General features: G+C 36.7%; 1 protein-coding gene across 1 annotated transcript in view; it reads left to right on the top strand.

The window, feature by feature from the left end:
- The window catches only part of srgap2 (SLIT-ROBO Rho GTPase activating protein 2), a 103,610-nt gene that overhangs the window by 41,953 nt on the left and 45,875 nt on the right, over positions 1 to 15,782 (top strand). Inside the window, 1 exon segment of the mRNA XM_048172727.1 lies at positions 10,221 to 10,413. Within this exon segment, the coding sequence (XP_048028684.1) occupies positions 10,221 to 10,413 (193 nt within the window).

The following is a 15,782-nucleotide window of genomic DNA, read 5'->3' as shown; positions in this document are numbered from 1 at the left end:
GGTGTCACGTGGATGGGAATATGCAAGGAAATGATATGCAGATGAGGTTATGCATAGTAAAACTAGGCATCATTAGCTCCATATATGGTGATTTTGGATAGGAGACGGGGTGGAGCTGCACGTACGCACAATCTTCTGCTGACTGGGATTTATAAAGGGATTTGTGTGCAGATTCTGGCGTACACATGGCTTTATAAATCTGATTTTTTTTTTTTTGTGCGTACGCAGAATTTAGCTTTTGCGCGTACGTACACTTTTAGGATGAAATCTACGCAAAGTTTTATAAATGAGACCCCTGGGCTTTATGGGAGGAATTCCACCCTGCTGGGCGTACTCCCCTTTGGTCCATTCCTGACAAAACTCACTGTGCAAGAAGAACCACCCTCCGTCCCCCAGATGTTTTCAATGGAGCTTTTGTGGAATGCCCTGAACCTGTGCCATCAAATGGTGAATTAATCTCCTTAGATACTCTGCAAACTGGCAGCTTAAAGTGATAATTCACCCAAAAATGGAAATTCTGTCATTATTTACCTATTATTTATCTCAGTTTGACCTTCTTTCCTCAGTGGAACACTAAAGGAGAATTTTTGTAGAAAATCATTGTTGTTCTTTTCGATATAATGAAATTGAATGGTGCTGTCAAGCTTAAAAAAAAGAGTAATAGCAATGTCGGATTGCTGAGTGAATCATTCCTTTGAGTTGGATCGAATCAGTTAATCTAGATCACAAAACCAGAATGATTTGTTCACAAATTGGACTGATCCGGCTCTCAAGTTCAACTCATTGACTCATTAATTTGGTTGCAGAAGTTAACATCTTACAGGAAGTGAAGATTATCAGTGCATAACGACCTAAATTTTCAGAATCTTTAAATAATGCGCAAAATGGACCATATTTATAGAGTTTGTTATGTTGTTATAGGGCAAGGGGGTGTCCTTTCCTGCTCCTGGAGGGCCACTATCCTGCAAAGTGTAGTGTTGATAGATGGTTGCTTTCTGGTCCATGTCAAGACCCTGACTCTCTTTGTGATATTAGTTTGAAAAAAAAAAAAAAAATGGCTGTAGATATTCAGTGCACTGTAAATTGGTGGATTTTTTTTGTTGGCCATTTTAGCATAATTCTAATTAAATAAGCCCCTAACCCCCCAAGTATGAGCAATAATAATAGTGTTACAGAACCTCTAAAGATTTATATAAGCTTCCTCTGTGTAAATTACTCTGGTTGCGTATTTTCCTGTCTACGTACCTTCCTTTGTTTCCACCATCTTATTTGTGGTTTCCATTATTCCTGTTCTGAAGGTGTTTTTCAAAAGGCAGAATTCTGTTAAATGTGTGTGCATGTGTGAACTATCCTTGTTTTGTACGGATGAGTAGGTGACAACAGTTTTTCCACCCCATTGGCTCTTGTGGAATAACGTCAGCTGTGTAGATGGAGCCTTTTCCCAATAGTCTCTCCTCAAGGAAAACCCACGCTGTGTTTCCTTATCCACACCGAAATAGGTTAGCTGGGGAAGAGGAAATATGGGTCGCCATCATAAAGCAATTATCTCCTTTAAATGTTTTAATGATTAATCTAGGGAGTTCAGCGAAAGGTTTTGATTTTCAATCTCACGTCCCTCACCATTCACGTACAACGTGGTTTCCATAGTAACTGGTTTGATTATGGAAATTGGGGAGAATGAAGGCTATGATAATGTTCTGTCAGGTTGAGTTTATTTTTGAGCCTGATGTCACTCACACACACAATCACACACTTCCTCCTTCTTTTGTTCCACCAAGGAGATGTTTATTTTGTCCTGACAGCTGCTCTCTAATAGAATCGTGTCCCTTTTTATCTATTCATTCTGATGTTTATTGGTGTAGTCGGTGCTGGCGTGTCAATCTGGTGTCATTCATGTGCCTTTCTCTCTTTTCCACTTCTTCTGTCTCCCTGCACACAATTAGAGTCATGGTACAAGATCCTTGAAAGGGTCCTCACAAAGCAACTAATCATAAATGAATCTATCCCTCCTTAGTATAGTGATATTCAACATACAATGGTCCCATAATGCTCTAGAAGTAGCATTCAGTCATTGAATTCATTCATTTGAAGCTAACCAGAGTAATTTTCTTCCTCTTAATTCTATTTTCTATTTCCTGATTTTGTGTCATCATCTCACTGATGTATCCAGTCTATTATGTCTCTTCGAGTATTTAAAGACTCCATGAATTGGCTTAACAATCATTTTACCCCTTTGCTGATATATTTCCTATTGAAACAGAAAGTAGGCATAGGACATATAGGCTTTAGTCAGTAGGCTTTAGTTTGTGTCCCTGCCGTAATGATACTTTCTATTGCTATTTAATGACACTGTCATTCGAGATCACAGCAATAGCAAATGACAACTATCCAACAATCCAATTAATATCCGATAAACAAAATCAAGTCTGGCCCCCACTTTTTTTTATTCAAGAATCCCTTTCTCGTAAATAGTTGAAGAAATAGGGAAGAAAAGACTATCGCAACTTCTGTTTCATTCCGAGATGCAAACTCAGATAAAAAAAGATTTCTTGTACTATGGACAAGACAAGAAGTAGGCAAAAAAGCCCAAAATAATGCAATGGGGGTTTTAAAAGGGTGAGGGAAATGTTGGTAAGTGTGTGAAGCAAAATCTGTCAAATTTTTTTCTTCTTTCCATTTTTATCATTCCCTCCACCTCTCCTGAAATTGTATCTCTTTCCCCCCCATTTCCTGTTCTCTCCTTCCTTCAATGAAGAATGCATCTTTCATTTGAGGATTAGGTTTGGCATGTCTGGAACTAATAGAGTCCACCCCGCTGAAATATGTTATAAAATGATGGACGGACCAAAGTGGGGACCCAGGGCACCTTACTGCATGGACTGGAAGTGCTTTTCCTCAAAGTTTGGGCTCTCAGTTGGCCTCAAACTGTAGCTCAGGTGCTCAGGTACAAGGCCTCATCCCAGCCAGCTGTTCTTCCCATTCTCCCAAGAGTTTTAGACCAATTCCTCTTGCATTGTGGAGCTCGCTCTTCGTTCTCTCTCCCTCTACAGTCGGCTGCACAAACTGACTTCCTGTCATCTCCCTTTTGCTTCCTGTTTGCTCTGATGAATGGATGGTTTCCTTCAAGCTGCCTTGAGTGACGCAAGTAGTGTACGCTATCCAACCCGCCTCCTGGAAACAACTGGTCCCTTTCAGATTTGCCTCTTTTCTTTTCTTTTTTTTATTGTATCCTATAAAAGTTACAGAGACAATAGCACAGCTCAGAGCTGCACAATGCTCTTTTTCACGAACGCACAGATGTGTGTATCTTTCTTGCTTTGTTCTTGCATCTCAGCTGTGATACAAACGCTAATATAATTTCTTGGCAGAATCCTACACTGTAAAAAAGAATCGTTGGTTTAACTTAAAAAAAAAAAAAGTAAGTTACCTGGTTAGCTTAAAATTTTGAGTTCATGATTGAAATAAAAAAATTGGGTTAATACAATGAAGGTGATTGGTTTAATCAACTGAAACTCAAAATATTGTTATCTGAATCACATTAATTATTGAATTTGATTTGACAGAAGAAAAAAAGTTGTGATAATTCATGAAAATAATTTTTTACAGTGTACTTATGTGTCTTTTATCAAAATTGTATATCTAACAAAATGAAAATCATTCATTTTAAATGTAGATTAAAGGTGCTAAAGAGGATCTTTTCGTCGACTGAGAAACCAAAGACTGTTACTGAGTTTTTGAAATGAGCGCATGCGTACGAATTTCGAGGGAACGCCTCCCAAAACTCGTGCACGAGTATTGGAACACGAGTGTTTACCACCGGCATTCGCTGTGTCGTGTTAGTGGATTCATTATGTCGGACTCACCGCAGGTAACTCATAATCTGCAGTTGTTACTCCTGTCTCCTGACAAAAACATTGCATGCGGCGCCTGTAGAGTGAGGAAAGTTACTGGAGCGCGCAGCCGCGCACGTCTCTCACAAGGAACGTCATGGCAGTGATTGACAAGCCAGAGGGCCAATCCGCGCACGTCTCTCACAAGGAACGTCATGGCAGTGATTGACAAGCCAGAGGGCCAATCGTTTACGCAATGATCGCGTAAACGATTGGCTGATGTTTTTAAGGCCGTACCCCGTGCACAGATGATGTATATTAATATTATTCCTTTCAGTGCACCTAATAAATAGTCTTTTATCAGTTAGTAAAGACAGTTTCAAGTAATATTGCAAAAATGTATAAAACAAAACATCCTCTTTAGCACCTTTTAAGTGTCTAAATACTTCAAGCCACTATGTTTAGAGCCATATGAGAAGAAAGTGATCTGTAAAGTTTGGGTGAGATTACAACATCCTGTGCCTAACATTTCTTAATCATTAGAGCTTGATCTACATGTTTTTCCTGGAATCAGTCTTTTACGATATTTTCCGAAGGAAAATCCACCTAGTGGGTTTGTTGGAGAAGGCTGATATGACATCAAACTCTACATATGCAGTTAGATTTTTCTGTCTGGCTAAGAGTTTTTTCAGGACTATCTTTCCAAGTGATTTTTTTTTTTCTTTTGTGGAAAATCACCCAAAAATTACTGTCATCTTACATCATTACTCACCCTCATGTTGTTCCAAACCTGTTAGACGACTTTTATGGAACACAAAAGAAGATATTTTGAAGAAAAAAAAAAAAATGTTTTTGTCCATACAATTTGAAAGTCGATGTGGTTCAAAACAACACTACTGAGCCACAATAACTTTCACTGTATGGACAAAAAAGCATTGGCAATGACATGAGTAAATGACAAAATTAATATTTTTGGTTGAACTATCCCTTAAAGTTTCTAAAACCCACCTATGAAAATTGCTGACAATCTTTTAACTTAAATATGCTTTCAGATCTTCCCTGACAGATTGAAACTTGTTGATGTTTGTTGTCTGCAGTGATATGAACTGCGGTAGAGGCAGAGCACAGTGGAAGGAGTGTACTTAAATGTCTTTAATTTCTGATTTTTTGAATGCGTCAGAGTGTTTGCCTGCCGGTGAATACCTCAGACATCTACTTACCTACCGTGTGAGGATGACTAATGTCAAAACAACAGACTTTCTGGGCTGTTTGTGTGTTTGTTTCACATGCACAACACTTTTAACCCCTCTTGTGCTCCCTGTTAGTGTTGTCCTCGAACTCGTTGAGGTTACAGAGTGGCACTATAAACACTAATCTCATCTGCTTAGTCACCATGGCACCCCAGCGTTCACGAACTTCAAGCGTGGCCTCTGTTTTTGAGGACAGCAGTCTTGCCGTCTACCTCCTGTTGATTTCTATCTCCTTGCTTTTAAAGCTCTGGCGACAAGCCTGGAGTTTGGAGCCCTTAGCCAGGGCTTGTAATGAGATATGACAGATTTGGGGTGGGGTTTTTAGGGGAGCCGGCTGAGATGCTCTCAGGGAAATGAACAAAGTGACAGCTGGGATGAGGAGGGGAGGTGGATTGATTTGGCCTTGAACAGACAGCGCCATTAGATTACAGACCCCTGATGAACGTGGCTACACTGGACATCAATCCGTAGTCCTTATAAATTAAATTCAGATTATTTGTATTGCGTTTTTCATAATACACAGGTCAAAGACATGTTGTCTGTTGTCCAGATCTAATTATTAGTTTTATTTTTTAAAAACAAGTTATGCATGCCACAACTTGAATAACCTCCTTTGTGATTAACATGTTTTTAATTTCTGAATTAAAATTCATTGTGATATTTTTGGGAGGCAGAAATGTGTAGTACAACTGTACTGATATCAAAATGATATGAAAACATAAGTAGATTATTTTATTATTATTTTTGTTATTTATAATACATTTTATAATTCCATTTTGATGAACACAAGTTTTTCAAAGCATTGATGCAAAGTTAAAAAACAAAACAAAACAGGAAATTACATTATAGAGGAGACATTTTTAACCTATTTTGACCTTTTATGACAAGAGAAACTAAATTTGTTTTTTAAAGATTATTAATTGTGTTCTCTCTTATTGTCATCGACCCATATGTCATCAGCATGCAGTGTTTGTCTTCCCAAGATTATCTTTCAGTCCTTTGTCCAGTGCCAGCTTGTCAGTCAATCTGTTTTGCTCACTCCCGCCCTTCCTTTTAGTTAGAGGCAGTATAATCAATAATGCATGGCTGTGTAATACCCTGACTGAGCAGATATCTCAGCAGGTAGCTGTGATGATTGTTGTTTGGGGACCAGTAGGTATTACTCAACACTGTGTTTTGTTCTGTCTTATAATGAAGGTCCCAGCCAGTGCTTTGCTGCATGCTCGCCAACAGCTGTGTCGCAAAGACTTCCATGTAGCCATGAAATTAAATCATTATATAATGCTTGTTCAGCAAATGCACACTCAAGGAGGCAGGGGTCATTGCTGTGTGATTACTCTGAGATCATTTAATCTTTTGTCGCCTTAATGTTTATGACATGCTCAAGTAATTGTTCTCAATCAAACAGGTCACTTGAATCAAGGTCAAGTGTCTTTGTTTGTTGATTCAGAGGGGGAAAAGTTCTTAAACTTTTGCACCTGCAGTTGAAGTAAAACATCTGCTTACTCTCTTTTCTTGAATTTACTGTGTAGAATCTGTCTGTCTGTCTAATATATTCTATATTAATTATATATAATATTTACATGATATATAATATAATATATATTTAGTCTATATATTGTCTAATACTATAGATATTTAGTCTACTTAGTCTATATTTAGTATATAAATGTATAATATACAGTATATATAACATGTAGGCCTATTATATTTTATACATTAATATTATAAATTATGCATTATAATTTTTAAATAGTAAATCAATTACGCTTTAAAATTATATTTTAAAAGTGTGTATTGAGACTAAGGACTAAGTGAATGTTTGAAGGACATACTATACTTGGAATGTTTTTTTTATTAATTAATAATTTATAGTGTGCAACAAAACGTGTTCACAGTTAGCCTCTGGAGGTAGATATGGAGCTAAAGAGAGTTTTTAAGTACAATATTTTTAGTTTCAAGGATTTCTGTTTGTTCTTTTCGCTCAGGGCATTTTAACATATTTTCCCGTATAGATGCAGAACAGCAGGATGGCCAGAGAACTGGTAGCACAGTGTTTCTCAGGCTTAGGAAACATTTTATGAGGCCCAGAGACAAATGTAGAACATCTGACTTGAGTTTCCCTGTGAGTGTGGTTAGATTATACTCTTCCTGCTGTTGAGGACAGTGATGATGATGGCGTTTACTGCTCTTCTCAAATCTCTATATAAACTGATCCTGAGTTAATTAGTAATGGTGCTTGTTCTAGCTTGTATTGCATTTAGCACAAACAGTTCAGATTATACTTTTATGACTGTTTTATTTTTCCAGCAGTCTTGCTTAATGTGCTGTCATTAGATCTATTCCTCAGTTTCTTTCCCCAGCCTGACCCAGCCCTGTTGGCTTCATGCCCTTCACCTAACCAACCAACTAAGGGCTGAAAACCTTGGCAGTTAACAGGATTTGGTTTACACGTTGACATGAATGAACACATATATAGCTACAAGAACATCAATATCACTCCAAAACTGTGATCTAGACACTTAAATCAACTCTTTTTAAAATGCCAAAAAATGTTCTTGTCTGCACATTATCATGCTCTTCTCCACCATTTGGTTATCATTTGTTGAATTACTGCTACAGACAATGTAAAAGATATTAGAAAAATAAAATTGAAAACGTAAAATAATTGTGATACAATCCTATGATTGCCGAAACATTATGTAGAAAACAGAATTTAACAGGAATATTGTAATATTTTATTTTATTTATTTTATTTTATTTTGGTTTGGTTTGGAAACCCCTGGTTTCCTTTGTGTCTACTTTTTATTTTATTTTATTTTATTTTATTTTATTTTATTTTATTTTATTTTATTTTATTTTATTTTATTTTATTTTATTTTATTTTATTTTATTTTATTTTATTTTATTTTATTTTATTTTATTTTATTTTATTTTATTTTATTTTATTTTATTTTATTTTATTTGTTTGGTTTGAAAACCCCTGGTTTCCTTTGTGTCTACATTTATCTCAATAAAAAAGCATGAGCTCATAATTGAATTATTAAGCCCATGAAGGCCTGATTGGTTCATTGACCATGTTTGTGTCTGTGCGTGTTTGGAGACCATTTGCTTTTTGCTAAAATTACAGGGCTCCTTTTGAGAGCTGAGGCATTACGATGTGGCACTGACTCATTTCACATCATCATAAATTATACGGAGGGTAGAAAATTACACGTGTCAGTGGTATTGACACATGTTGGCATGTCAGACTAGGGCTGCCTTGTGATATAGTCATGTAAAAACCATCACAATGAGAAGTGAGAAAAGTCCACTCCTACAGCCCTAGGATGTACTGGAGTGAACTTTGTTGTGTTTGACTTGACTGAGACACAGAGGCAGTGGAAATCCCACTTCTGTGTGATGTCAGAGTGAAAGTGTGCTCTCAGCGTAAAAGCACAATAGAGTCGGGACAGCTGGGTATCATAGCCCTGGGACTGTCACACCCCGCTGGTCTCCTCTCTTCTCTGGGCTGGAAAATTTAGAACATATGGAGGCAAAAGTCATCAGATTTCTCTACAGCAGGAAATGCAAAGGTACTGTTGATTCTGGGACCTTTTCAGTTTGTTTTCTTGTCACTTGAAACACTGGTTTGACAGCTAACGCAAGACTTGGCATCAATTGAAATGTGATCCCGCAGCTGTAAACAATGAAATAGGTGCTTGTTTATAGTCTTCCCTGTTTGGGTGCATTGCTTTGAATAGTTAAACTGCTTGATGGCAGCACTTGCTCCTAAACTAGATGGCTCTGCTGTATTGTATTATGTTTTTTTAATTGGTGCTTTAGTATGCAGGACAAGTATCCATAGATCCAGAGTTCCCAAGGGCTCACGTAAACATCATAATTCAATATTTCAATAGGCTGTCGGGATTGAGCAGAGTAAATTAATTTGGAGCCATGCTTGAGTGCTCGGCGGATGTTGGACAGGGAGAAAGAGAGAAAGAGAGAGATGCAACGGAAATGAAAAGTGATAAGCTTGGATAAACTCTCTGAAGGTGTGTGAGTGTGTGCATTATGGACCTATGTAAAGCAATCTCTTGACCCTAAGTATTGTTCTCCAGTCTCGAGAAGTGTTTTAGTGTTAAAGCATCAAATTTAAGGTTGAAATGTCTCTCCACCAGCTATTTTTGACTTTGTTTGAGGAACTAGGCTAGAGCAGCATAGACTAGATTGTGAAATATGGGTGAAGGATTTTTTTTTCTGCCTGGATCAGAGTATGATCATGTTTTAGATGATGTAGTGAGCAGTCCCAGATGAAATATGCATTTTTTTTTTCATTGCATAGTAATGGTAAAAAGCAAGCTTTTGAATTTGCAACATTTGCAAACAGTTTCCATAATGAACTTATGTCCATAGAGGGTGAGTTTACCATCCATAAATAGGGTAATATGTTTTTTTTGTGTGTGCATTTTATAAAGAAATCCATGTTTTCCATTACAAAGATTACGTTAGTGGATTTTAGTTATCAAATTACAGCAAAAACGCATCATGATTTTGTTCATGCATTGTTGGGTATTTATTTTGGTGGCTTAATATGAGGAATATTCCACACATGTGTTTCCACATGGATTTTTGAAGAAAAACTAAGCAACTTGAGGCATCCTACATTAATTTATGATTGCAAAATTTCCTCTTAGGAAAAACATGCACAAGTCACAACCGATGATCGCATAGGGTCCACGCTGAATTTTTGATGCTGTTTGTTAATATTTGAGCATGAATACAATACCATTCAAAAGCTTAGGGTCAGTAATATAAAGTTCTTTTGAACATATTAGAATGACTGGAGTGATGGCTGCTGAAAATCCAGCTTTGCCATTACAGGAATAAATTACATTCATAAAATATATTAAAATAGAAAACAGTTACTGTAAATTATAAAAAATATTTTATAATATTACTGTTTAAATATATGCAGCCTTGGTGAACACAAGAGACCCCTTTTAAAAACACTAAAAATGTTTACAAAGTGTGTAGATAGTGATGATGCAAATTTCATCAGTTTTACAAAATTGATTCTCGGCATCTTAATGCATAACCAGAGTGTGAAGTACTGCAATAACTCTGCTGCTTCTTCTTCTTCTTTTTCTCTGATTGGCAGAGATCCGAGCCCAGTTGGTGGAGCAGCTTAAGTGTTTGGACCAGCAATGTGAGATCCGCGTGCAGCTCCTGCAGGACCTGCAGGACTTCTTCCGCAAGAAGGCAGAGATCGAGATGGACTACTCCCGCAACCTAGAGAAACTAGCCGAGAGGTTCCTGGCCAAGACTCGCTACACAAAGGACCCTCAATTTAAGTAAGAGAACATTTGGCTGTGTTTCCATTTAAGTTGTTTTTGCTGATAAATCATAGTCTGGTGATCCATGACATTACCTGGGCGCAGTTTGAAATCAATATGTTTATCCAGGCCTTTTTTTCTCTCTCACACACACATTTCTGATTACATAAGAGCTGTTTTGCAGTGAAAGTTGAGTCTGTTGAGTAAACTCTCACCAGGGTCATGTGATATTCAGTCAACACTTCATTTTGTGCTTTTTCAAGATAACTTCATTAAAATCTTCCGTAACAACTCACAACAGTCATATTTTAGCGTGTAGGCTTAAACAGAGTCTCCTTGTTTGTCAGGATGATGATGAACCAGCTTCAGACCATGTAAATACAGTAAGTCTTTTGAGGCTTTCATAAGACCCTGCTGTTATATAAGAGGCTTGTCTCACATCTTTGATTAGATAGCAGTGGGGATTTTGATTGTGGAATAAAGTCAAGTATTTTCTTCGAAGTCCTTGGTTCTGCTCCAGTGACCCATATTTGATCCTGATACTGTAGTGTTATGCCATATTGTAATGAAACAGCTAGTGTAACATTAAGAAAAGCAAATAAAGTGAAGCATTAATGTTCTTACTCAAGATATAAATGTTTATATTATACTGTCTGATTGACTGTATTAGCTTATTTTATTGTTTAGAAGTCTTTTGAGTGTCCTTGGTATCATTTTCATACTTAGAGCTCGACTTTGAACAGGTTTACCAGGCTTTTTATAGCTTGGCTGCGTAAAAAGGCAAGTGGCAATTATGCTGAAGACCTGGCATTAAATGAATGAAGATTTCCCGATACCAACTAGTGAGCTATGAGAATGATGCAGTCTCACTGCAGTTGTTATGACAGGATATGCTGCGGAAGAGCCTATTAATCAGTGTTATATGATTGTCTAAACGGATCTCTGTGGTTAGACGCTTGGATCCTGTTGGATTCAGTTTGATCTGGTTGATGTGGTAACCTCATCCTCAAAGAATAACAAAGAAGAGCTTAAAAACCAACTGCCTCTAAGTTTTAAGTATACTTCCCTACCCTGGCTTATGTGTGAATTATGGCCGAAAGAATCAGGATGTAGTCTGGATGTCTTGTTAATTGAAGCATGTGATGAGAACCGTGAATGACGCTAACAATAACGTCTTTCCCTTGTCTACAACAAGCTTCCCGACCATTATATAGCAAAATATTTGATTTATCAAGTTGCTTTTATAACTCTTAATGGTCCATATTTGTGGTGGCACGTTGTCATCCTTTTGTGCTTGCTGTGTAAATAGGTTGGACTGGATTTGAGTTGTTTTCCAGGGTCTAGTATGCATACTTCAACAGGTTTCTTTCTGGCGGTTTTGCCCCTGGCACTGTTTTGACATTGGGGATATCCAGCATTTGAACTTTTTTCTTTCTTTCATTGTTTCTTTCATTTCCCACCTTGTCATGTGCTTCTCTTTGCTCCTTCCCTTTTTCACTCTCTGTCTTTCACATTATTTTGCTCTTTATATTTTCACTTGCTTTCTCCTCTGCTCCAAATATAATGATTTGAAGTGCTGGAGGCTTCAAGTATGGGAAAGTCAACATACGGTTCTCTAACAGCTACTAGAATAATCAATAGTTAGCACATGTTTTTTGAGAGTGGTTTTCTGTGACAGCTCTGTGCCCCATCAGGCCATGGTGGTGATGAGACCCCATGTGTACCTCAGACCCTGGGGGAGGTTCAGTTTCAAATGGAGGCATGCATACTGTAGTGTGAGGGGTGGATGTATATAATAATGTTCTTTTTTTTTTTGGTCAACAACAGTATATGTTATAATATAGACATATTATAATCATATAATATCTGTGTTAGTATTGTCAAAAGTACCGACTTCGGTACCAATCGGTACTGAAATTTTAAAAATGTGACGCTTTGAGAAAGCATTTGAAAGCATTTTGAAAGCAGGAGTGGGAGTGCTATCAAACGCTCCCACTCCTGCTTTCAAAATGCTTTCAAATTCAAACACTTCTGTGTGCTTTCAAACGCTCCCGTGCGTTGATCGTTGTAGCCAATCATAGACATATCCGATGAGCACGTCAACACAATGGCCAATCAGAGGTGTTTATGAATCCGCTCAAAGCGTCACATTGTTCAAATTTCAGTACCGATGTCGGTACTTTTGACAACTCTAATATATATAATTTTTATGGAAAAATATTTAGAAATGACAAAAGAATTAAATAATTATTAATAATAATTCATAAAGTGATTCTGTTTAAAAATAATAATTTACTATTACTATTGAATAAAAATAATAATTTATTTTTAAATAATTATTTTATTTAAACCACTATCTACATTTATCAAAAATAAACAAATCATTTTATGGAAAATTATTCAGAAAAAAATACAGAAATAATTATACCGTAAGTAACAATAATAATGTTTTTATAATTTTCATTTATAAATTTCATTTTAATATTAGAATATTTTAATCAACAACAACAATATAGTGTTAAATAATACAAATGTATAATTTTACTATTTCTTTCAAACCTATATCTAAATTTATAATAAACAACTGTATAATTTTAATGATTCTTTTTTCTATTTTAACCATTATTACATTTTAATTAAATTTATCATAAATAAAATAATAATATGGATAGATTGATGGATGAAACTAATAATAATAATGATGAAAATACTTTGTTTTACAATACAGTTTTATGATTTTCTTATGTTTTAAGAAAATGTTATCTTAAGAATCATTTCTTGAGAAAGAGAGACTCATTTCTTAAGAGACTAGTTTCTTCATTTTAAAATCATTTCTTTTTCTTGTTTCCTGATTTCCTTGTATCTTCCTCATTTTTCTCTCACATTGGACCTGCATTACACCATCTTTCTCAATGAACACCCCACGCTACACAAAGTCTACAATAACCCCTGCCTCCCTGATACCAGTGACCACCGCTGAGATAGATTTTCTAATCAGCTCGTGATCTCATCCAGTCTAAATACCATTCCCTGCCCTCCATGGGTCCCCTGAGCCCCGGGAATCCAGCTTCAACATCTGCATGTTTAACAGGCAAAGGCAACATCTGGGACGATGATGCCACGATGGAATGTGAGGTATTTTCCGGCCCTGCTCCACCAGAAGAACGTAGCTGTCAGTGAGGCCCTGACCTACAAACTAAGGGGCACTATGGGGATCATTTGGAGACCCCTAATATACTGCATATGTTCTTACAGGGAGACTTCAGCTCAATGCCTTCCGTTCTACCAGTCAAGGGTCAAAAGGCTCCTCTATGTGTGATATGAAAGTGTGCGTCATTTGTTCAGCAAGCCAGCGGGAGGCCCAATGACGAGTCGCTCAGCAATGAAAGGACAGCATGGTTAAGAAACACGCGGTCTGGAATGATAACACGCCATGGTACTGACCTAATTTCTAGCATGCCTGATTTTCTACAAATGGTCTGAGTTGATACAAAGAAGCAACTGAAACTGACCACAACGTCTGGACTCATGACAAATAAGAAGAGCGGTGGTTATACTGGTGCCACAGATGAGTGGTGATGTGTCACATGCTTAATGGTCTACTCTGCTGATCCAAGATTACACTACGAACCAGTTCTCAACTCTTTTCTTCCCCCTCAAGAGGTTGAGAAAACAACATAATGGACAACAGCGATTTCGTCATTTCAAAATTTTTAAAACATCGTCATACTCTGTACCTCACTTCCTAATGTCTTGGAAACCACAAGTGTTATTGTGCCTTTCCAGAGTCCCTTAGGGGTGTTCCTGATCCAACCAGATCCGAAACACCTGCCTGGAAGTTTCAAGGAATGTATCCGGTCACCTCTAAACCCTTATTCACTATTCCTTACATTACTCCACTAATATAGTCCCCTCACATGGCATGGAATATCAGTTGTTACACTTATTTGTTGTTATTGCAGTTCATTATGTGATTGAATGAGTGCACTTCGATAATGTCCAGTATGGTTTTGAACACCAATACATCTGTCTCTGGCTCAATTCGTTGTTGAAATATAATCATTTACACAGTGGCTGTCATTTTCATGGCAGATTTATTTAAACATACATTAAATAATCAAGACATCAATAATGAGTTAAGTAAAATATAATGAATATATATAGGCTAATATAGTACACATATTTAACTAAAGAGTTAATTTCTCTGATGAATTAACAAGCTGTGGACTTGCCTGAGGTAAATGCTATGTGACAGTGTTTACAAGCTGTTTTATTGACGGCGTTGAAACACTGATTGAGCAATTACACAAGATATTATACGTTTCAGTAAGTTGTACTGTATCTTTCCTTCAGATGCTCATTCATGTTTATTCTGTAATTAGTATGAAAGAGGAAGTGATGATCGCGTTCACTCGTGCTCCGCGCTGCTGCCTGAAATGAGATGCTTGCACAGTGATGTGTCTCGCAACATCAAAGAGTGTCAAAGCAGCATTTTTTTGTTTGAATTTCGTGATTAAATGGGCAGAATTTTAAAGATGACCCTTTGTTTCTTATCGAAAGGAACAAAACAAGGAACTTATTACGATTAATGGTGGTTAGGCTACAACGCTGTATTTGTCATGTAGATCCAATAGGCCAGGACTAGGCGGGGCAGCAGGGGGTGGGGCACGTTCGGTACTCCATGAGAGTATCACGGTTCATACCGTGGGTGGTGTATCACGGTTTTTCGGTTTGAATATCGTTACACCCCTAATTATGACAATGTTTACTTTAAGGTTTTTATATTGTTATATGTTGTAGATGGTTGGAAGATGCATATATTTTATCTTTTTAAATAAGCAGCCAGCAAGAGTAAAGCATAGACATTTCAAAATAAGGGTCCTGGTGTATTGTTTATAACTAAAAGTCACACATTATTCATATATATATATTAAAAAAAATCGTAATGACCTCAAACTTTTGAGCGGTAAATAAAACATTGGTTCAAAAAAAAAAAAAAATATATATATATATGTTAACGTTTTCCACTAGAATTTTTAACTTAAGCCAACTGGGAGAATTACATTAATTCAAAGCAATATTTTGAGTTGATCCAACATAATGTTTTAAGTAAGGTGAAAACGTTTTTTTGCCACAATAAAAACACATTTCTAAGTAACATGAACTTAATAATTGTCAACATGAATGCAACTATTTAAGTTGATCCAACATAATGTTTTAAAGTGCATATTGCAGGTTTAACATTTTTTTCGAGATGAATATATAACCTTGTACAAAAATACCATATAAAAAGGTACTGCAGGGTTTAAAAATGTTTTTCGAGACATAAGGGCATTAATTTAGTAGATAAAGTGATGGTCTCTGTAAAAACCGTTTTTTTCAGCGTC

Source organism: Megalobrama amblycephala, linkage group LG21, assembly GCF_018812025.1.
Source record: "Megalobrama amblycephala isolate DHTTF-2021 linkage group LG21, ASM1881202v1, whole genome shotgun sequence".
Classification (NCBI taxonomy): Eukaryota; Metazoa; Chordata; class Actinopteri; order Cypriniformes; family Xenocyprididae; genus Megalobrama; species Megalobrama amblycephala.
This window is presented reverse-complemented; position numbering and strand designations above follow the sequence as displayed.